Source organism: Anabrus simplex, chromosome 1 (assembly GCF_040414725.1).
Source record: "Anabrus simplex isolate iqAnaSimp1 chromosome 1, ASM4041472v1, whole genome shotgun sequence".
Taxonomy (NCBI): domain Eukaryota; kingdom Metazoa; phylum Arthropoda; class Insecta; order Orthoptera; family Tettigoniidae; genus Anabrus; species Anabrus simplex.
The window spans coordinates 1,220,828,511-1,220,853,530 of NC_090265.1; the positions used below are offsets into that span (position 1 = coordinate 1,220,828,511).

At 37.8% G+C, this 25,020-nt stretch overlaps 1 protein-coding gene across 1 annotated transcript; it reads left to right on the plus strand.

Annotated features, from left to right (window-relative positions):
* Positions 1–1,632: 1,632 nt before the first annotated feature.
* Positions 1,633–24,022, plus strand: sage (salivary gland-expressed bHLH). Its single transcript, XM_067151873.2, has 4 exons — positions 1,633–1,817; positions 8,177–8,355; positions 20,912–21,044; positions 23,416–24,022. The coding sequence occupies exons 2-4, from the start codon at positions 8,190–8,192 to the stop codon at positions 23,669–23,671; spliced, it is 555 nt and encodes a 184-aa protein (XP_067007974.1). The 5' UTR covers positions 1,633–1,817; positions 8,177–8,189; the 3' UTR covers positions 23,672–24,022.
* Positions 24,023–25,020: the final 998 nt, after the last annotated feature.

The following is a 25,020-nucleotide window of genomic DNA, read 5'->3' on the forward strand; positions in this document are numbered from 1 at the left end:
ATTGTTTCTGTTATGTTTTTTTATGCTTTGGTATATTTCCTTATTACTTCTTAATTTCCATTGTCCTGTTGTTTTCACTGGACCTATGATTTTTCTCATGATTCTCATTTCTTTCTAGTACTTTCAGTTTACCTAGACTATAGTTCAAAACTATAGATTCACTTGCGTTAAGACATTCCGGTTTCATCACTGTACTGTAGTGTCTTATTTTAAGATATTTAGATAAGCATTTTTTGTTGTAAAATTGCTTAGTGATGCCAAACGCTCTTTCCAACTTGTGTAACCGTTCTCCACAGCAGCTTTCTAAACCATTTTCTTGAATTATTTATCCCACGTACTTGAATTTCTTTACTTTCTCTATTCGACCAATATCTGTCGTCATACATTTTTGAGCGTTTTTAATGTTTGTAATTAATTTGGGTTTTCTACAGAGATTCTCAACTCTGTTTTGTTGACTATTTCTTCCAAGAGATTGATTTGCGTTGTTGCATCTGTAAGGTTCTCTGAAAGTATAGCAAATTCGTCTGCAAATGCCAGGCAATTAATTTCAACATCTTTGTTTTCTTCCCAAAGTTATTGGCGAAATTGCATGTTCTTTTAATTTTTCATTCCAAATTCTTACCATTTTCTCTAAGATCAAAACGCTAAGTAAAACATATTATTATTATTATTATTATTATTATTATTATTATTATTATTATTATTATTATTATTATTATTATTATTATTATTATTATTATTATTATCCATGTGCATTATGGCCAGGAAATCACCAACACTGTTGATAGCTTGGCCGCCAATGAATTATTGTTGCTCGCTTAGCACCACCCAAGGGACACGTGTAGGGTATTGAGGAGGTAATTCCTACGGACGTTATTATTATTATTATTATTATTATTATTATTATTATTATTATTATTATTATTATTATTATTATTATTAATTCGTTTCGGCCAGCTATGGACCACGCTATTTCAATCGTTTTCTGTTTTGAGGTTTAACACTCCCCCAGTAATCCCGCATCCTTCTTCGCTGACTTCCTTCCGCTCTTCGATCCACGTCTTCTCTGACTTTATTCTAGATATTATTTCGAAAACTGTGTAGACGTTCGAGTTTCTTCTTTAAAGAGTCACCTTGAAGCTGCCATCACGTAAGATATCCAATTATTGTAAATGCTTTTCTACTTCGGTGAACCAGACCCCTTTAGTTTTCTTATTCAGAAAGTATGCAACGTTTCGAGTGGACAACCTTTCTAGTCTTTTTCGTGTTAAGTGACCATAGAAAGACATTATTCTTTTCCTATTATTATTATTATTATTATTATTATTATTATTATTATTATTATTATTATTATTATTATTATTATTATTATCAAACGTAAATAGGGGCTGATACCCTAGCTGTTAGGCCCCTTTAAAAAGCAAACGTCATCATCAAACGTAAATGTTCTGGAAAGCAGTAAGGAAATTGTAATTTGGAACTTTGTATGAAAGCTACATATGTTTAAAATGAAATTCAGATAAGTCAGTAAGTGAAGGTAGGGTGTGAGGGTAGGTGGCTGTTATATCCGAAGTGATGTCAGGTGAGTTCTTTAAGTTTGATGAGTTTACTTCCCCCAGTCCTCTTCCGCTATAGGACAAGAGAGCACGTGGCAAAGAGTCATCCTCCCCCACTCCAGTATTAGGGTGCCATAAGCCACAGGTGTTGCTGTCGTCATTTCATCACAGAAACTTGCAACATGTTATCCTGCGTTGTCGTCATGTCGAACGTCAATAACCTGTAGCTGAAGGATCATTCTATTTTTTTAAATAAACCAGGTACAAAATTCTCATTACTTTTTAAAGAAAAAGTTAATTTCTTATGCTGAATATTATTGTTATATTTTCTATACTAGATAAAGATTTCGAAATGTTCGTGTATTTTTCACCTGAGGTGACATATTTGTATTATTAATGCTGTATACAATTTTGCCAGCTGGTGTGGTAGTATATTGTTTACAAGGCTGTAATACTATGGAGATAAAATGAAAACTAAATTACAAAATTTACAAGATTGGTGATCCGGAAACAGATTTTGTGGTTAACATTAAATTAGTCCAGTATATTCAATATAAATTACTGGATGACGTTTGTGACGCTTGTAAATGCTAACATTTCGGTGGTCCCTTAATTACAACCTATGTGTAAAACACTTAGCTTAAATCGATTAGTCAGGATTTTATTACAATTTTTGAATTCCAGTGAATTCTATTGGCTTCAGTGTTCAGTTTTATTCTTTGCTGTAGCGACTACCGTTCACTTCTATATACGTACAATTAGCAATGAGTTTAAAGGAACAAGTTCAACAATAAATGCATGTTACCTATGGAATGGATCGTGAAACACACACTTTTTGCAGAGATAACAGCCACAATATCTTGTTGTTTCTCGGCTAAAAGTCTCCTTACACGCGTTTTGTTCTTAATTAAGCACATGGTTTCAAATTGTACTTTGGCTAAGTTATTTTAAATTAATCGCACAGCATCAAACCCATATTAATCCACATTAATGATGTTTTGCAGTATTTTGCCTACTGCCAATAAACGGGATTACTTCATTGGATCTTCCTTTATTGGTCAATTATGTATTCTTACCTCCGTAATATCTCGAAATGAATCTCCCTCAACACTTTCTCGGCGTATGATGTTAAAAATTAATTTGGAATCTAAGGAAAGCCTCGAAAAGCAATAGAACATCGCCTTGGAAAAGGCATTTCTTACTGGTTGAAAGAAATGCTCACGCTTGCGGACTTAACTCTTTTTTTTAGCCACAATTTTGATCTCCCCTCCCTCCAGCTTAACACCCCTGGGGAGTTTCGAAACGTTCCGATTTTTCTGTGGATCTTGGAGTTAACAGGTTCTCTGGTAGCAGGTTTTTAGTTTCTAGGGTGCCTGAAAGTGCCTCATTAATTAATGTCTATTTATGTTCTTGTGCCTACCTTTATACATCACTACACTTTCATTTATTAAAATAGAGTTCAGTTTAAACTGGTTACATGAAGGTATACTATTTGTCTTTGTATTTGCCACACGTCATTGACACTTATACATAACTAAAGATAAAAAAATCTATAATATGCAACTCTGTGGTTGGAGACTTAAGTTAGCCTAAAACTCTTTGTGTTACAAATGTCAGATTCAACCAAACTAATGTTTTTCAGCTCTTCTAGATGTACCGTATCAGTTTATAATCTATATAGAATTTTCTTTGCAACGAATTATAGTATGGGAAAAGACGACATCTTAATTGTTGTTGAAGGCGATACTAACGTGCATTGGTCTCTTTTGCATTACTTTCAACAACAATACATGAAGTTTGTTACAATAATATTTTCTTGGAATATAACTATTATACAATTAATAAACCAAAATTTAAAAGGATCACAAAATATTTAAATTAATTCTACAAAAACAGTTACTGCACATTTTATCTTAGAATGGCGTTTCGCACGTATTCGTTCTATTTCGTTATCAACATTGATTTGAACTTCGTTTACTACAATATTTTCAAATTTACTTAAACATTTAAAAACTGCGAAATATATAAAATCTAATATATTGTAGGTTCATATTCGTAAAGACTGTTGGAAAATACTACACTAAAATATTGAACGTAGTGTGAATTGTAGCTTTGAATATAATCCACTTTAATACCGTAGTTGTTGATAGGGTAAATTCATTTATTGAACCACAATTAATTATACACATTTCTGGTTCACATGTGTAGTGAAGGGAACAAATGTCTGTCACATTTATGAAGCTGTTATAAAAGACATTCTTGAGATGTCGCATCCTCTGTGATAACACGAAAAACATATCGAACATGTGATCTTAAATTTCATTAAAGCAGAAATTGGAGATCTGTCTTCACGATCGATCAATTGATTGACTGTGCGATTATTTACAGAAAAGTCGATGTGGTTATCAGCCATTTTTACGATTTCATCCAGTTTACATCACGATTTATTTTTAGTTATGATGAACTTTACAAACAATATCGCCAATAGTAGAGTTAAATCCATGGCTCGAAATGCTGTCAAAAGCTACTGTTATTCATCGTGATAGCGATCACCAGCATTGAAACCTTTGTTAAAATCTGATGGTATTATTTTTTTTAATCAGCAAAAATCATCTTGTGAACATTAGACTCGCTACCATTTCTAATACGCTATATTTTAATTTCCAGGTAGAATTATGGGTTCAGTATTTCATTAATTTTCTGTTGGACTTTTCTTTATACCTCTCTCTCTCTCTCTCTCTCAACACAGGTAGCACTAAGAACCCAGTATCTTCACATATAATTTTAACTATGTTATAAATTCATAGCCTGAAGATGAAGTATAGCAGCTAAGTAAAAGATAAATTAAAGGTACGTAGGTCGGTGGCATTAAGCTCGTTAACGAGCACTTAGTGAAATAATACCAAATAATCAATTTCAGATTCTCCTTGAGATTCCTCTTTAATTATAGAAGAATCTAGAAGTGAGCCTTGGATGTTTGTTGAGTTTATGCAATGCATCCTTCAATTACTATCGAATAAATCTTCCGGTCTTACGGATCATCACAAATATTACAAGGATCCTAAAATATTGGGCCTGCTATCAGAAGGTTTCCTTTCTTTGAAGTTTTTCTTGCCATTGGGTGGACATATCAACTGTGAACCGCTGAGACGGTCACTATCGTAATGGTCTAACGTCATATATAATTAACAGTAAATGAATGACATCTTGGGGCGCTTTCAACAGTTTAAAAATGGCGGTCCTCAGCAGTAAGCTCACTGAGATTCGTTCTCATTTTTGAGAGCTCATACGACAGAATCTTTGAATACAGCAATTATGAATAAAGTCATTTAAAATTATGTATACATAACTGAAGTAATGTCCGGCTCCTTGGCTGAATGGTCAGCATGGTGGCCTTAGGTTTAGAGGGCCTCGGGTTCGATTCTCGGCTTTATTGATGGTTTTCGGAGACACCGAGATTCCGGAATTTTGTCCTTCAGAAGTTCTTTTACGTGCCAGTGAATCTAACCACACGAATCTGACATATTTGAGAACCTTCCAATACCACTGGACTGAACCAGGATCTAACCTGCCAAGTTGGGGTCAGCATGCCAGCGCCTCAACCGTCTGACCCACTCAGGCCGGCACTTTAGCATTTACACCAGCAATAAGTTTCCTAAATATAACATGTCTTGGAGTAAATTTCTATGCTGCACAGTCATAGGAACACTTGCAAGACACGTACAACAGCACTGGAATTGTGTTATTAACATCAGTTACCTACCATTGTTTTAAAAAAGTGCAACAAATATAACTAAGGTCACAAGAAATTTTCAAGATGATTGAGAGTATGAGAGCGCTGGAAATAATATTGAAAATATTATTAAACACTCTTACCTCATCTGGAAGTTTTTTTCCGGGAATATAATGGCTAGATTTGAGTTTTTTATAATGGTGTCCTGTATTACGTTTGAACTGATGCTTTTCGCGAAGAGATCTTTGTTTCGGTCTTTGCTTCCTTGCGATTTCTTGAATGAATATTATCCATTGTAGTTAAATTATAATACTAAGATGTAAAATGAATTATTAGTGAAATAAAATCACAAACATAATGTCACAATGACAACAACCTATAAACGAGGTACATAAGAGGGTAGGAAAACAAGAAAACAGGTTGTGCTACTGAACTTGGCACTTGATACTGTTTGGTATTCTATTTCAATTTTAAACTACTTCTAGCAACGCTAGAAACGTAATACTTCTTGTGCAAGTGTATCATGAATAGGGCTGGAAAGTTGAAGACTTATAAATTGTCTATAAAAGACCTGTAAAAATACCTAAAAATATCCAAGAAAGGACCGAAAAACTGGCAAAAACGACGTAAAATTCGATCCAAATTCATTCATAATTTTAGTTTTAATTACATATTTAATGAAGGAATATAATGTTTCAAAATCTGGTGGCATGCAACATGCAATGCAAAAATAACATATGAGTGAAATACTTCTTTTTTTCAGACGTTATATATTTTAAATTTTAATTCGATCCAAATTCATTCATAATTTTAGTTTTAATTACATATTTAATGAAGGAATATAATGTTTCAAAATCTGGTGGCATGCAACATGCAATGCAAAAATAACATATGAGTGAAATACTTCTTTTTTCAGACGTTATATATTTTAAATTAACATAATTTAAAAAAGGGAATGCTTTGTTTGTTAAAGAAAGTACTTGCAGAATTTAGAATCAAATATTTTTTCCACCTGGAATGAATTTAGCGAACCCGCAATGGACATCCTGGAGAAAGACACTGAAATTAGTATAACTAGAATCATATGTGGCTTAACCACACTTTGGTTACAGAAATTAGAATTCGGAAACCTTGCCTCAGCAGGCTTTGCAGTACATCACAGTAGTCATCTCCAGGTTCTTATGTGTCTTATTTCAGACAGCACGTTGCGAATCATCGAGAACTTCTCTCCACATGAACGGATATTAAGGGTTCATACTTGAAGCAACTGAGATATTCCTCTTAAAAAAAAAAAAAAAAAAAAAAAAAAAAACCGCATCAAAATTTCACTTATCTTGCACATAATTTGATACCGCTGGGTTTTTTCAAGCATTAGTTTCATTTTTCCTTTCATTTCATTTTCATTTCATTTTTCTCTCTTACTACAGGAAATATTTTTAAGAGGTGATGAATGAACTAATAAATGAAATGTCGTATGGGTTTTAGTGCCGGGATATCCCAGGACGGGTTCGGCTCGCCAGGTGCAGGTCTTTCTATTTGACTCCCGTAGGCGGCCTGCGCGTCGTGATGAGGATGAAATGATGATGAAAACACATACACCAAGCCCCCGTGCCATTGGAATTAACCAATTAAGGTTAAAATCCCCGACCCGGCCGGGAATCGAACCCGGGACCCTCTGAACCGAAGGCCAGTACACTGACCGTTCAGCCAACGAGTCGGACAATGAACTAATGATTCGAACTGAGAATGGGCAGTAAAATGTAGTCGAAAGGAGGTGAAGATGAAAAAAAAACAAGCCGTTAAGACCTTAAACAAGGCTAAAAAATGACCTATAAGCCAAAAAACGCTGGAAAAGGCAAAAAAGGACAAATAAACCCCACCGTTTTATGGTCTGCAATGACCCAGAATGAACATATATTATGTTGGGCCTCGTCTTCGGACACTCGAGAAAAAAAGTGGCTTTTCCTCAACTTCCGAGCCCTAGTTATGACACATAGAACATAATATATTTCTAAGAAAACTGTTTTAGAAATAAATGACAACTAGAACGTTTTGTTAGTTACACCCTACATTTATTCATTCTGTTCCAATGCGTTGGTGGCTTAACAAGGCAATCATTGGATGAAAAACAAGCGGTCACAAAACTTACATCTAATTGAAGTATGAGGACGTGGATGAGTTTTTGGAAGTTTCCGTTTTTGACGTGCGTCTCTTTCCTATCTTCATCGTTCTTGTTCAAACATCACAACGGCAGCTGAGGTGGTTGTGTGTTCTACAACAGAATACAGAGTGTTCAAGTTAATTGATGTGCTTTGCATGGCCATTTTGACTTGTTCTTTGTAGCGTTTCATAGGGGTACCACGAGTTGTCGCTTTCATTCTGGCTTTGAATCCGCGATCTTGGAATCCAGAGGTCGATACTCATCATTGAGCCACATAGGGAGCTATTTTTTAACAAATGTAGCCTATCGCATTTTCTTCGTGCTATCTGTTTAAAATTATAATAACACAGGTAAGTTTTCGGTGACATTTGCATAGGAAAGACTCGGGAATTAGAGATTTCAGCCTTGTTCTTACTCAAGATACAGTCCCGGCATTTACCTTCTGAGAAAATGAGAAATATGGAAATCTATCTTTAGGGCTGGGGTTCGAGCCTCGCCATCTTCCGAATGCAACTTATAGCTACACAATTGGTACCACGAAACCAATTCGCTGGGTAAGTGTATCAGGGGCCTGAATCAAGGGATAAGGATCAACTATTGTTTATCTTACTGGTCACAACTGTTCACTGTAAATGTGAGGTAAAACTCTAAATTAATTTCCGGTGCCCGATCACATGGGCTTCAAGAACCTAAGGAGGCGAATTTAGAACTGGTACTCTTCTGCAGTTCACTGGTGAATATGGAGATGGATGCCCGACCAAGCATTCTACAACACACGGCTGAACACATGACGACGCCTCCAGTAGAGAGGGCTGGCCCCACGCTAGACGTCCACGCCCACGCAGTTCCTATCCAAACGCTGCCCAATGCTGCCTGGCGAGCAGGACCCTCACAGCTTGAGAGAGGTGAGTTCAGAAAAGAGCAACTATGTCGTTAAAACACCATACTTATGATACAAGACTTCAACCACTCTCTTTTCGTAGTCTAAATTTCAAAATGTCTTCATGTCAGAATTGGTGAAAATGGACTGCTTCCTAGCAATGTCTCTACTATTTTGACATCCTATAAAAGTAAAATCTACACTATTGTAAATGGCTTCATAACGTCGACCTTTAACTTGCAATCTTTTAAGCAGTGTGTTATGAATGCTACTCCTACGTTGTTGCTGGTTGTGTGATCCTACCAAGACCAAAGAGCAATTACGAGTATAAGTAAATTTAAAGACTTGAAAGCAGTGATGTAACTCTTTTTTTTAATGATTCTTCTCTTCATTGCTCACAATAGTGTGAAAAATGGAACACAACTTAATAATAATAATAATAATAATAATAATAATAATAATAATAATAATAATAATAATAATAATAATAATAATAATAATAATAATAATAATAATTCTATATTTCATTCCGCGCTAGGTATTGCCCATGTTTCACTTTCATACAATTATTATTATTATTATTATTATTATTATTATTATTATTATTTATATATATATATATATATATATATATATTCGTTTAGCCCCTTAAAGAGCACGTGGAAGCATTAAATAGCACTGGTATTCTTCATCTTCTTGTTCTTCTTATCTTCCCAAAACTTCCTCATCCTTTCACTATGGGCCTGCCGTCTTTCTTGTGTCCATGAGTTTTTGAGTTTCAAGCTTTTCTCGGATTCTTGGGTGCAAATTTATGGCTGTTGATCTTTTGTCTGTATGTATTCCTTGTGGTTACCATTGGATCAACGTCGGCTTCTGCGAGGTCCTTTTGTGCATCCACTAGCCAGCGAACTTTAGTTTGTCGGTTTCCATTGATAATAAGAAATATTTTCTTAGTCAGTCGTGAGTCATCCATTCGTGCTAAATGTCCATAAAATTTCATTATTATTATTATTATTATTATTATTATTATTATTATTATTATTATTATTATTATTATTATTATTATTATTGATTTATCTGGGAAGTTGAGAGTAAACAGTCATCAATCCCCTGTGCTTACTTAATAGGTAGGATTTGGGTCATGCTTTCTTTTTTGCTATTCATCAGTTATATTTCCTATGTTTGTATATTTAATTATAGCGAGAGAATCGAGTGATTTGAAAGAGAAGCAGTTATCTAGCAAAGAGTGAGGCAGGGCTGGAGTTTATTCCCCTTTCTTTTCAATGTTTATACAGAGTAGACGGTAAAGGAAATCAAAGAAATTTGGAAAATGAATCACAATTCAACGAAAGGAAATAAAAGAACAGATATGGAAATAATTCTTCGTCTTATCAGTTTGCTGACAGGATGTAGTGTTTACGGTGCACTATGTCTTCTGGTATGGGCTATAATAAATTTGTAACTTTCATTGACCTGTCCCAGTCTCCTCCTTGGCTTTGACAATATGAAAGTGACCGAGGTATGAGCGATTCTAGTAATACCGTTCCTTATGCAGCCAGTCCCTGTTATGAATGGTGTGAAAATATCGCTCATAGGGTCGGTTGGTGCATGCATTTCAGTGGGCTTTGCAGATTGATATGTAGTAGCAACTTCTGGTTCATTGAGGAAAGCAACGGGAAATTACCTCACTCCTGTATGCCACTTCAGGCTATCTATGACAGCTGTTGGTGGAGCTGTAGAAGATCAAACCAGCCTTCGGGCTGAATAACCAACATACAACACGTACGGTATTCAAGAAAGATTAAAAGATGAAAACAAGTCCAAAACAAAAGTAACGAAGCGTAGTAAAGTTAGGTGATGCAGGGAATATTAAGATAAGAAAATGTTCTGAAAGTGGTAAATCAGATGGAAGAAGTAAGGAGGACACAAAATGCAGACTAGCACAAGTAAGGACGTGAAACGTGGGCAATAACTAGCGCAGAATGAAATAGAATAGAAGCTTTTAATGTGCGGAGTTATAGAAAAGTGCTCAAAATGAAAGGGGTAAATCGTATCTTGAATAAAGCGATGCTGAGTCGAGCTGGTGAGAGGAAAATTAAACTGCGAAATTTGACCAGAAGAAGAGTTTGATTAATAAGACACGTCTAGAGACACTCGGGATTTGCTCACTTAGTTTTTGAAGGAAATGTAGACGGTGAGGAAGGTATCGGTAGACCAAAGCATGAATTTGACAAACATAGACTACTAGAATAGATGTGGGAAGCAGTGTTACTTAATAGTTAGTAAAGGATATGTTGGCATGGAGAACATCATCTAACCGGTTAATGAACTTATGAATCAAACGACGACGACAACAACAACAACAACAACAACAACAATACTTTTCCTGTGTGAAGATGCTTATAGATAATGTAAACTACACCAAGTTGAAAGATGAAGATCTAATTTATCAACGCCTACTCTAAAAATAATACGAACTCTCAAATAATACATAACAAGTAAAGTACAGATCGATTCGCCAACTGAAAACTCTGAAAGGGCAGGTGCGTATATATTATCCTCTTGTTTTTCAAATATTAGGTTTTCCCCGTATTATTTTCGTATAGTGCATATTTTAAAGTTTCCGTTTGTGTTAATTTTAGGGCATAATTCCAAACTGCATTTTATTAATTTAGAAGACGTTTGACGTTTGTAAGCAAATACAGTATTACCAGGGAGATGTATCGCAACTGTTGTGAATATTTGTAATAATAATAATAATAATAATAATAATAATAATAATAATAATAATAATAATAATAATAATAATAATAATAATAATAATAGCGCGAGGCCTCGTCGTAGTGCAGAGCTTCTTTCGTCAATAGAAGTACGGTAGTTATTTCTGAAAGAATGTGGGTTTTCCGACCTGTTTCAATAATAACCATCCGTTGCAGCCTCTCACAACAATCAGCAAGGCTTTTGAAGTAATTAGCCGGTTCTGAGAACCCAGTAGTCAGCGAAGATGCGATAACAAAGACATCCTCCTTATGTAAACTCTAAATACTTAAATTTTGAGCCTGTTTATACCTCTAGGCAATCAGTGTAGCTAAGTAAGCCTGCGATGGACGGTTGAGTTGTAAATAGTAGTAAATTATTTGGTCCTAGGAACGAAATTATTCTTAATATTGTGACGGTCAGCGTGTTTTGGTTACCATTATCAGTTACTGTACTGGACTGAAGTCTTATTTACGGATTTCATTAGTATTCAGTTTAAATATCATATTTTCATTTTTTATTATCAATGTTATTGTTGTTGCTACTTCGAGTGATCTCCGTTAGTGAAGCGGTTAGTCACTGTTGTTTTAACGCTGAATCCCCGTTTCGATTCCTGGTCTGTTCATAACCAGCTTTTGCTGGTCAAAGCGGAACCTTTGTAGTCGAGTGATCAGAACACTGGTCTTGAGTTCGATTTCCGAAAGATCATAGCCGCGAATGCCAAAGTCCTCTTGCTCGGGGAATGGATGTTAGTATGCTATCTGTCGAACTTCATCCCTCTTCATCTGCATACATAACCTCACAGACAATAACGAATACATATGATAGCACAATAAGCCTAAAAGCTTCAGTGTAACTTTTTAAGCGTAAGCGATGCATGTTTTCCGGTTTCATTCTGCCCATACACTCCACTAGTAGCTGGTTTCACCCAGTTCACCGCTGGTCTCTAACGAAAGGCACAACTTACTGACTTAAAACTTGTTACTTACTATTTGAATCTCATCTCAACACTCAACTCCCGAGCTCATATCCGAAACCAGACTAATTGGTAAAAAGAACATTATCAGCTTCAACCCACTTATGTCAGAGCGTTCGTGTGCTGTATGGGTCTATCAATGCACTCGGGAGACAGCGGGTTCAATCCCACAATGGCTGTCCTGCAAATGCCTTTCTCATGTTCATTACCAGGGAAGTATTGGAACCGGGATTGGTACTCTTACGAGAGCCTCAGACGTTTTCTTTCCGATTTCTTAGCAAAATCTGAGCTAAAAGAAAAACTACGAATAAGAGAATCGGTGCCATAAAAAGCGTCACAAAATTATTATTATTATTATTATTATTATTATTATTAACGTCGTCATCACGCCGTTGTTTATTGTAATAATGCACAACCTTGTACTACGAAATAGACTTGTAACTTTCCTTATCAGGACAAGAGGGGTCCATTTTCAATTATTGTGGTGGGGATCTCGAGCTTCTTAGCGCCGCTACTGCGACCACCACAATCACCACCACCACCACCACCACCATCATCATCATCATCATTAGGCGTAGGTGAAGCAAAGTGTGAGCCTGTGGAACTGAAGGATACGTTTATTGCTGATTCGAGTCCAGCCTCGGGCATGTCCTTTAAGGTACAATTTGTATAAATGAGTCAAATAAGTTTGTTTAACATCGGTCCTATTTATTTCCAACAGCAAATGCCACTCAGCTTCTTTTTTATTAGAGGCTGCCAAGTAGATAAAGCATTCTAAACTTTCGTGTCATATAATAATGTGTTCTAGAATAGAAAGGTCAGCTGTCCCGCATGTAACTCATACAACTGCCATACAAATGGTTACTTACCTGTTAATACCCACTGTATGATTTACCATTAGAGCCCGGATGTTTATGAACTAAAAATGTTAAAAATATGCAAGCATTTATGACCTAAAATGTATTAAAAATGACAAGAAATATGACTTTAAAAAATTTGGGTCACATTTTCGAAATCTTCAAAATCTTGCCACTGTTTAACTTAGCATTATATTGAAAATATACTTTTAAAATCTAGAACATTCAATAATAATAATAATAATAATAATAATAATAATAATAATAATAATAATAATAATAATAATAATAATAATAATAATAATAATAAATAAGTAATAACATTATTAATATTATATTTTGAGTTTATTTAATTACTCATTCCGGAGGTAACTCTCGACTCTGCAGAGAATGAAATAAATATCACATTTTGATGGGCGATCAGGAAGAATCACAATAGCAAACTACATATGTTTTAAAGTTTTCAAATAGGAACGATATTCTATTTTCCCGCCACATTGAGCTGTGACGGAGAAAGGCCGCTCAACATCGAAGGAGTTATTGGGCAATATTAAAAATACGGCAAATCATTTGAGTTCAATAGAGGCTCACTATTCTGTCGTTATACGCATCTGCCTCTTTCTATACAGCTTACCATCCTAATTCACATAAATATCTATTTCTAAGAAAGATAATGTAAGAAATTACAGACAACAATTAGAAGATGTGAACAATCCGTCTGTGAGACGACTGAAAGCAGGTATGCGAAACTGGAATAAAAAGATAAAAATATGACAAAAACACGATAATTCACGGGGAAATATGACAATAATATGAAAAAATATCGGAAAATGACAAAAATGTTAAAAGAGCCAAAATATGACTTTGTATGACTCGTGAAGATTGCGTAATTTTATTCACCGCAGATAAAATCATGCTTAACTTGTATTTTCTATGGAAACAATATAAAGAAATAACATATGACATGTCATAAATATCCGGGCCCTATTTATCATACAAATACATATTTTTAAAATGCTACTTGTTCGTGGAATCGTCCTGTAGAGATCTTTTGCCCCTATACAAATACATTACAGTAAAATAATGGTGCATTCTTACTTATTAGTTAGTAATACGAGGGAGTCTATTTGTAATGTCATCTTATTCTTGCTTATATTTATTTTGCTTATTTCTTTGAAAACCTTATTTAAATTGTTCCTTCACCCTGTCACAATAATTTGTCTCAAAGCAGATAATTTGTTAGTAAATTTGGTGGAAATCTTATTTTTATTGCAGGTATGTCAGATTCTTGAAATAATGACGAAAGTGCCTTTTATTTTTCATACTCAATTACAGCCATTTGACATACAGTATACCACAAGGGCCACACTCCATCACGCTGCACATGGTTATCTTAATTTTCTGGAAAGATGTTCTCGGTCTGTTATCTGCTATTCCATATACATATTGAGTCTATTACTTGAATTGGAGTAAATACATTTCCGATAATTATTTGGATTGAGCTGTATTCAGTAAACATATATATAGGCGTCTAAAATATCTACTTATTTTTCCTTGGGTTTTAATGACAACTGAATAGATCTGGCTGTTATTATGCATCTAGCTCCAGCCATACGACGCACTGTTTCTAAAATGTTAACTTCTACTTTTTCAATAGTATGGAATTGTGGGTTCGTAGGTCTCGCACTGTTCTTTATGAACATCCACTGGTTAAGCCTCAATTCTAATGATAGGGTCAGTTATAAATCCATGAGTCGGGCCTGTTGGAATGACTTTCATATCCGTGCGCTTAGAGGATCCATTGAGCGCAAGTCCATGTTCGAATTGGAGTTGGATGAATGACTAAAGAACACAGATATTTTCTTAAAAATTTGAAAATTAAAGGAAATTGCTTAGTGTTCGTACTTTTGACAAAATACTATCGGTGACTACTGCAAACTCACTGCAAGTACAGTTGAATGTGGGTGAATGTGCTCTTTGTTTTTGCTAGTGGCTTTACGTCACACTGACACAGATAGGTCTTACGGCAACGATGGGATAGGAAAGGGCTAGGAGTTGGAAGGAAGCGGCCGTGGCCTTAATTAAGGTACAGTCCCGGCATTTGCCTGGTGTGAAAATGGGAAACCACGGAAAATCATCTTCAGGGCTGCCGACAGTGGTATTCGAACCCACTATCTCCCGGATGCAAGCTCACAGCTGCGCGCTCCTAACCGCACGGCCGGGCGAATGTGTATGCGTGCGCGTGTTGGAGTGTTTGTGAATCTGCATACAGGGGTATGAGTGAGAGTATAAATGACTGGGTCTTATATATATAACTTAAAATAACATGTCCTGACTGACTGACTGACTCATCATCGCCGAGCCAAAACTACTGGACATAAAGAAATGAAGGAAGGATTTTTGGATATTCCGAGGCTAAGAGGATGAATTGTTTAAATGAGCATATCTATATATCAAAAACCTCAAAGTTTACAGACGTAAACTTAGTATTTAGAATCTCCTTTAAAAATAAAGAACGCGTATTTTTGTTTTCGGAAAATCCCCTTAAGGGGAGGGGGTGAAAACAGGTGAAAAATGGGTAGACTACCTTTTATGAGGATACTTAAATCTCAAAAACTGAAGATGTTACACACATGAAAATTTGTATTAAACGTAAAGAAACAATTCTTGTTTTTTTTTGGAAAATCCAATGAATGGGAGGGGGGTGAACAGGAGTGACAAAGGGGGGATGATTAAAAAAAGACTATATCTATAGTATATCTGAGAAACGTAAATTGTTACAGAACTGACAATTGGTATTTGGAATCTCCTGTAAAAGTAAAGGAACATAGATTTCTTTTCAGAAATCCACTTAAGGGGAACTGAAAAAGGGGGTGAATTTTTAAAATGAGGATATCTACAGATCATCTCATAAACTTTCTTTGTATGAGGATACTTAGGCCTATATCTCAAAAACTAAAGATGTTACAGACATAAACATTTGCATTTGGAATCTTCTTTCAAAATAAAGAAACACGCATTCTTTTACTTTTGGAAAATTCACTTGACGAGGGAGACTGGGGGAGTGAATGAATTGAAAAAGTTGAAATCTTTGTATGAGGGTACTTACATCTCTAAAAATTAAAGATGTTATAGACGTGAAAATTGGCATTCGGAATCTGCTTTAGAAATAAACAAGCACGTATTCTTATGTTTTCGGAAAATTACTTCAGGTGGGATTGAAAGAACTGAAAAACAGTCGAATTATTTGTATGAGGATACTAACAGTATGTCTACAAAAAACTGAAGATGTTACAGACGTGAAAATTGGAATTTGGAATCTCCTTTGAAAATAAATATGTATTTTTTTTTCGGAAAATCCACTTAGGTGGAGGTGGGGGTGGGGAAGGACTGATAAAGGGGTTGAATTATTTATAAGAGAAAACTTGTATCTCGCCGGCCCCGTAGTGTAGGGGTAGCGTGCCTGCCTCTCACCCGGAGGCCCCGGTTCGATTCCCGGCCAGGTCGGGGATTTTTTACCTGGACTTGAGGGGTGGTTTGAGGTCCACTCAGCCTACGTGATTAGAACTGAGGAGCTATCTGACGGCGAGATAGCGGCCCCGGTCTAGAAAGCCAAGAATAACGGCCGAGAGGATACGTCGTTCTGACCACACGACACCTCGTAATCTGCAGGCCTTCGGGCTGAGCATCGGTCGCTTGGTAGGCCAAGGCCCTTCAAGGGCTGTAGTGCCATGGGGTTTGTTTGATTTGTTTATACTTATATCTCAAAAACTGAAGATGTTACAGACGTGGAAATAGGTATTTTGAATCTCTTTTAAAAATAAAGAAACATGTTGGGTTTTTTCGACTTGAGAGAAGACTGTTTCTCACATGTACAATTCTATGTCGCATGGTCATCTTAGCCCCAAAAGGCAATACCACAAACGTGGTTTACAAAGAGTTTCCGGGGTAAATGAAACTCAGTTTTTCGGTGAATTTTTATACTTTAGGGATTTTCAAATAATGCCTTAGTATAGTACCGAGGAACGATTACTTTTAACAAATTACGAAATCCACGCGAGCGAAGCCGTGGGTAACTGCTAGTTACTCTAATATGTATGGAATAAATTAAGATAATTATTATTCTAAGAGTACAGTGTTTGAAGTGTAAATATGTAAATTTAAAATTGTCTACATATATGTAAGTATTCAGTAGAGTTTATGTAAACATACTTGTGAGGATGGAGGCACTTCCGTGTATGTGGGGCTTTCCCATTCTCCATCTACCACCCCTAAATTGTACATGCACAATTTAAGATAAATAAATAAATAAATAAATAAATAAATAAATAAATAAATAAATAAATAAATAAATAAATAAATAAATAAATAAATAAATAAATAATATTTCGCTCGTCCGGCCCCGCGGTGTAGGGGGCAACACGTCCGCCTGTCACTCGGCGGCCCCGCATTCGATTCCCGGCTGAGTCGGGGTTTTAAAATTGTAATGATTAATATCCCTGGCCTGGGGAGTGGGGACTGGGTGTTTGCGACGTCCTTAACGTTCTTTTCCTCACATTCAACACTTTACACTTCCCCCATTCCAGTTACACGCAGGTTCATATCACATGGTGCAAGCAGGGGCAAAAGATCTCTATAGGTCGACGCCCAGAATAAATAGCATTTTTTTAAGAAAAAGAAAATATTTCGCTCACTGTACTACTATTCCAGCACAACGTCTTGTTGATTTTCATGGGGTTTCTTTCTAATCATATGCTCCAGAATGTTGCTTATCTTCCCTCGAATGACAATCAGGCCCATGAATCTTGTCACAAGGGCATGGGTATGTTTCAGATCTTGATGTCCTTTATCTCGGACGACTTCATAATATAGTACGGCTGGGGTGACAGTGACTGCTTCGATCCCGCCTCAGTCCAGTGATATTTGAAGGCGCTTAAAGACATCAATCTCGTGTCGGTAGATTTTAACTGACACGTAAAAGAACTCTTGCGATACGAAATTCCCGCACACCGGCGTCTGCGAAAACTGTAAAATTACGGTAGTTTGTGGGACGTAAAATCAATAACATTATTAATGAAGTGTCGGTGTTTCATCAAACGAGCAGGGACCGAAGACACGAGCATCTCATATTTTCTTCAATGTATTTCGTTATGGATCTTCTCAGTACAGTTCTTACGAGTACCTCGTTATATTTCGTTACTAGCAACCCGCCGTAGCTTTAGCCCTACACGGATGCGGATATCCGCGAAGTTAGTGTCTTGGCGGATGAAAACTGTACGGCAGTGCGCATATGTTTGCTGATAATTTCCAAATGTTTATTGATTTTCACTCAGGTATACTCTTATTTTTGCTTGGTTAGGCGACCCCTGAGATTGGTATGGGAGAATGGTGATGTATAAAGAGCCCTGAGACCATAAAGCCATAACTCTGACCTAAGTCTAACTGGTTCTTGTCCGCAATTAGCGGAAGGAAAGAACAGAACAAAGGTTCCGAAAGGGAGCCGCTCAATATGTCGGTCGTTGTCGCAAGGGAAAATCCCTCAGAAACCTTTGTCTGTAGGTGGGGGAGGGTGGGGGTGGGCGGGGGGGGGGGGGGGTTGGTGACAGATATCAGGCCTGTTGTACTGTATTATGTTAAAAGATCTATCCGTTTCAATGTCTTGGGTGTAATATACTGTAGTTAACTATTTACAATATCCGCGGATAACCATTCGCGGATGCGGGTGCAGATGAAGGAAGTGCGGATGCGGGTAATATTTTGTAAATCCACGCAGGGCTCTTCGCATGGGACTAATTTGGAATTTATGATGATAGGCCTTATAAGATTCCATTCATGGTTGATGACATTAGTTGTATGGACTACACTGCAGTGTGTTTCCAGGGTTCTTCCGGCCGCCTACCTCTTAGCTCTTTCCTTTCTCCCCATGCGATGTTAAAATCATTCCTGCGCGTTCACTAAAATGACGATAACTCCTAAAACCAAACCCCATGGCGTAACAACCCGAAGGACTTTGGTCTACCAAGCGACCGCTGCTCAGCCCGAAGGCCTACAGATTATGAGGTGTCGTGTGGTCGACACGACGAATCCTCTCGGCCGAATTTCTTGGCTTACTAGACCGGGTCCGCTATCTCACCGTCAGACAGCTCCTCAATTAAAATCACGTAGGCTGAGTGGACCTCGAACCAACCCTCATATCCATGTAAACATATGTGATTTGGCTGGTAATCGAACCCGGGGCCTCTGTATAAGATGCAGCAGGTTCGATATCCCTGCACCACGGGACTGGCACGATAACTCCTGTCTCCTAAACCATTTATAATTACATACTGTGAAGGATATTTCTATTTTGATAAGATTAATGGGGTGAAAAACAGCTTGTATTTGTAAATATTACGTGCTTAATCTCAAATTTTAAGGTTGAATTTTTACGTAAAGTATATCATAAAAACTCACATTGAAGGCGACCTTTTACAGACAGGTAGTAATGGCAAAAGTACAAGAAAAAAATAATTTCAGTTACTTGAGAAATATTTTACAACTGCAAATGACTTTTTCAACAAGTAATCAGTAAAATTATGATTACAATTTTTTCAAAGAAAGCCAGTTTTAAGGAAATCACTAACATATTTTTTATTTTTTCGCATGAGGCTGGAATTATACCATAGTTTGTAACGAAAAATGTATTACTTTATTTATGTGTGTGTGTGCTTCTTTTTTGTAGCATAGAGACAATAATGTGGTTATCATCACATGATACCTTGGAACTTTCAAAATTATTTTTTCCCATAATTTTTATTTTAGTGATTAACTTGTAGCATTTCAAATAATGTAGCGTACTATTCACTTTACAACGAATAATATTAGTTCTTAAAATTATCATTGCTCAACCCACGAGCGTCCAGGTTTGGGCAAGGCATTTGGTTCATTTTTACTTTCAAGTTCACCAAAACAAAATGCATGGGGGTGATTATTATGATTGTCCCGTCTCTTGTGAGATAATTGATAACCTCAAGCGATCAGAACATAAAACAACCCTTCTTTAGATGTCATGGCTAGGCTATTTTTTCTTCAGACCTTGAGAAATGAAAGGCCGAGGGATGTTCAGTTATGTGACGTCAGAAGCCTGCAGTACTAACACTGGAGCAGGTTGTCCACACTTGGACATTCTTATTGTAATTATTTTTGTTCTTCTTATCCCTATTCTTATTAACGAGTTGATTGACAGAAAGAATAGGAAAGAAATGTTTTCATTCGTATTTCAGGGATACAATATGTTCTTCTTATATTCAAATCTTCTACCATAACTTCTTCTTTTGTTTTTGGTTTGTTTTTGTTTTGTTCTGCTATTCGGGCATAAATAATTATGCTTCGACGTTTTCGAATGTTATTACAAAATGCATATGTATAAAATATGCGTGTGTTGAAAGTTAGCACCTATTTATATTCATTACCCTCCCATTATATTAAGTGTCCTCATTCTTATCAACAACGCAACTGTGTCGTTTTTTGCCCCACCACTATTCAAATTTTTCCTCAGTTTGCACGGATGTCTGAAAAGGATCAGTGAGCAAGCAAGCCAGCTGCCCATCTTGATGCAACATTTTGTCGATGTCTTCCTTATATTAAGGGTGTTTCGATATTCTTACTGAAAAGCACTAATTAAAAGTGCAGTATATCATGAAGAGGGGACTTGCCTAGCCGTGGCGGTAAAGGTACATTCGGTTCATCTGGAAGGACGCGGGCTCGATTCCCCGTTAGGAAGCCGAATGCCTGAAAAGAAGACTTCCGCTTCCCGAGAGGCACGTAGCCTTGGTTCACTCAGCCTACAACAGAAATGGACATTGCGAAGCAGAGTTGGCCAGGGATAGAGCTAACCACTCTATCTCAGTTAGTGTGGAAGTTACGAATCGTAGAAGCCTTCACTTCGTGGTCTGTACGGAATTATTTTTCTTTGCTCTGGAAGAAATGTTGCTTTTATTCTTGTGTTTCAGACTACAAGAAGTCTGCTTGTGATCGTGAGAGGACCAGAATGAGGGACATGAACCGTGCTTTTGATCTCCTGAGGGCGCGCCTTCCACCGTGTAAGCCGCCTGGGAAGAAACTCTCCAAGATAGAGTCTCTCAGGTAAGGTAGGACTATGTTATTGTTTCACGTATAATAATGTCATCAACCGAATACAGGAAAATTGCTCATCAAAAAATGACGATGTTAGGACATAGGAGATAATAATAATGGCATTTGGCATCCGGAGAGGCTCTGGTGCAGCTCTTTCTAGCTGACGCCCCTGTGACAAAAGGTCACTAGCTGGGATGTTGAAGAAGGCACACGCAGTGCGGATAGTGGGTTCGAATCCCATTGCTGGCAGCCCTGAAGATGGTTTTCCATTTTCACACCAGGCAAATACTGGGGCTCTACCTTAATTAAGGCCACGGCCGCTACCTTCCTAATCCTTCCGTTGCCGAAAACCTCTGGTGTGTTAGTATGGCATTAAACAAATAGAAAAAAAAAAAAGAAGACGGCACAAACACTCAGTCCCCCAGGCCACAGGAAGTAAATAATAATGGTTAAAAATCTCAGACCCGGAATTGAACTCGGGACCCTTTGGACTGAAGCTCAGTATACTAATTAATCAGTTGGCTACGGAGCCAGGCAGAACAGAAAATTAAGGGGCTACAAAGACAAAGATGTTGAAGTCATCTTAGTGGTTTCAAGGGTACCGTAGCAACATCGAGGTTAGAAAGGAACGAAAGTTAATCGAGGAGGGGAAGGTAAAAGAGGACGAACGTGTGAAACAAACGGTAGCAAAGAATGTTCGGAGCGTTGCTGCTCAAAATGTTCTTACTGTTGGAAGCCTTTGAACTGTGTAATTCGTGTGTTAACGCTTGCGATTAATATTGCCAGTAGTGCTAGTTATCAAATCATACCAAACCAAACCCCATGGCGCAACAGCCCCGAAGGGCCATGGCCTATCAAGCGGCCACTGCTCAGTCCGAAGACCTCCAGATTACGAGGTGTCGTGTGGTCGGCATGACGAGTCTTCACGCTTGTTATTCTTAGCTTTCTAGATCAGGGCCGCTATCTTGCCGTCAGATAACTCCTCAGTTGTCATCCATAGGCTGAGTCGACCTTGAACCAGACCTGAGATTCAGGTAGAAATCCGTGACCTGGCTGGGAATCGAACCCGGGGCCTCCAGGTTAGAGGCAGATATGCTAGCCCTACACTGCAGGACCAGGAGTGGTAGCAATGCCTCTTGCTATTTCTTGTCGGATGCCGTATTTATTGTATCTGTCTCTTGGCACAGCCCAAAAGAAATATAGCTTCCACTGAATCCTCAGTCTCAGCTGTGGCACTATGGGAACTTCTGATGTATAAGCGGTGCTGCGTAACATTCAGAGCAAGATTATTACGTCTGCATGCTATGGGAAAGTGTTAATAATACGGTCAACCGTGCTGCAATAGCACTTTCTCACTCAATGTGGAAAGCAGTGACGAGGTACCTCACTCCTCATTTTGCTTAGTACTCTTATTATGCCACTGCTATTGGTTTCTGTGGTTTCCTAATAACGGCATAAACTTCGATGGCACTATTTGAGTATCCAATCTACCTTCGTGTGCTAACAGACAGTGGTGGTGGTGGTGGTGGTGGTGTTAGTAGTAGTCATACCGGAGTAATTCCATAAGGCTGTGCGTCGAGAAATAATGTACCATAGGACATGCAAACACACTCACACATGTTTAGAAAATGCCGGGCTGAATGGCTCAGTCGGTGGAATGATGGCCTTCTGAGCCCAAGTTGGCGGGTTCGAGATCCAGACTCAGTCTGTTGGTCCCACTGATAATTTTTTGTTTGTATAATATGTTGTATTAAGGTAATTCATTATTGTTATGAATAAATCACTGTGCTTTATAATAATAATAATGTTATTGTTTTACGTCCCTTTAGCTACATTTACGGTTTCGGAGAAGCCGAGGTGCCGGAATTTTGTCCCGCAGGAGTTCTTTTACGTGCCTGTTAATCTACCGACAGGTAACTGATGTATTTGAACACCTTCAAATACCACCGGACTGGGCCAGGGTCCTAGCCCGAAGAGCTTTTGGGAGAATTTTATAGGTTGTGGTTCATGTCCGTATTTTAACTTTTCTAATTATGACGGTGAATCAGAGCAGAAGTCCAGCCATTAGGAATTTTCTCAATTTCCCAAACCTTGTATATAATTTTCGTATTTTATCCAGGAGTCTTCTCATCTGCGTACTTCGTAAGTTCGGCAATTATGGGATTATTATTATTATTATTATTATTATTATTATTATTATTATTAGAGAAAGTGTGAACTTTAGTGCCATGAATGCATTGCCTGATATACTTGAATTTATATTATTCATGTTAATATTGAGTGAATGTTCCTTCTGTGATCTTTACACAACTTTTTAAACCTAAGCTTTTCAGGAAATTTGAAGTTGTGTTATATGATTGACTTTCTGTTTGTTGGACAGGTTAGCTATCCGCTACATCCGGCATCTGCAGATGCTCCTGGAGATGGGACCGGATTATGAGGAACCGAGTGCAGATCTGTACAGTCACCCTCAACAGTATGGTGCGACCTGGGCGGACACAGACACCTGCTACTACAGTACAGAGACGACGTCCTATCCTACCCAGTACTTCAGCCCTCAGCCTGTACCGCAGTACGCGTTTAGCGCCGTCAACTTTGTAGAGCCAGACACGGGTCTTTTTTCAATTCAGTACTAACAATGAACGCTGCTGTGCAGAGTCGAAATGGTATGTCATGAAGACGAGTGACAAGAAAGCGGTATTCTTGTGTTTTGCTGTCATTTCTACAAGGAGACAGCTGTGTGGTGTTCTCTTCATCCCCATCCTAGTGTTAATGACAGCAGACTGGAGACAGGATTGCATAAAGCGCTGGCTGACGTCCACACTTCCGCCTCACGTACATTATCAGTTATTATCACACTTAACCTTATTGCTGTGCTCTTGGGAAGTTGGACATCGTGGCTGTGATTGTAGAATGTAGATAATTGTAGATAAGAGTAGAGTTTGGAAGAAGACACATTTGAACATAAACCACTGTTTTTACTTCTGATATTATCATTCATTCCTGATTCATTCTATCCGTTTCCTCCTGTCCCATGCAGAAGTTAGGACAGAACCAGAACGAATAATGTATATCACTCGCTACCGTTATTCTAGCAATTTATCTGAAATGAAACTTCTGAGTGCACCCTGTATAACAGAGCAAGTTAGCCACGCGGTTTTTGTCAGGTAGTTTGAGCTTGTATTCGGAAGATGGTAGGGTCGAACCTCACTGTCGGTAGCTATGAAGATGATTTACCGTGGTTTCCAATTTTCATACCAGACAAATGCTGGGGCTGCAGCACATCGTCTGTGTCGATAAGACGTAATAGAAATAACAACATCACCCTGTATGACATTTATGCGGTATTACACGAGTTGACCTCAACCCAGATCGTCTTAACGATCTTCCAGAAGGATGGCGGCTATTTCAAGGGACATTCAGTTATCTTGGGACATACTTCCTGATCCCAGCTGAGTAGCTCAGACAGTAGAGCGCTGGCCTTCTGAGCCCAACTTGGCTGGTTCGATCCTGGCTCAGTCCGGTGATATTTGAGGTGTTCAAATATATTAGCCCCGTGTCGGTAGATTTACGTAAAAGAACTCCCGGGAAGAAAATCTCGGCACCGCTGCGTCTCCGTGAACCGTTAAAGTAATTGGTGGGACGTAAAACCAATAACATTATAATATCATTATTTCCCGTATCTTGGATGTCGAACCGTTTTCGGAGGATCCACGTCCAAGATAATCTTCTCCGCCCTCGTTCACGTTTCCCTTCTGTGATCCGTTGTATCAGGTTGTATTTGTCATTTCAGACAAGCTTTCCTGCGTTTTGCGACTTTTAATATTTCACATTATTTCCCGGCACGTGCTGTTAGGGGCGCGCTGCTGTGAGCTTGCATCCGGGAGATAGTGGGTTCGGATCGCACTGTCGGCAGCCCTGACAATGGTTTTCCGTGGTTTCTCATTCTCACACTAGGCAAATGCTGGGACTCTACCTTAATTAA

Excerpts from the sequence above, each read along its gene's own strand:
- sage (XM_067151873.2), top strand. The coding sequence starts at position 8,190 with ATGGAGATGGATGCCCGACCAAGCATTCTACAACACACGGCTGAACAC. Across the intron at positions 8,356-20,911 it reads ACCCTCACAGCTTGAGAGAG|ACTACAAGAAGTCTGCTTGT; the intron begins GTGAGTTCAGAA and ends CTTGTGTTTCAG. Across the intron at positions 21,045-23,415 it reads TCCAAGATAGAGTCTCTCAG|GTTAGCTATCCGCTACATCC; the intron begins GTAAGGTAGGAC and ends TTTGTTGGACAG.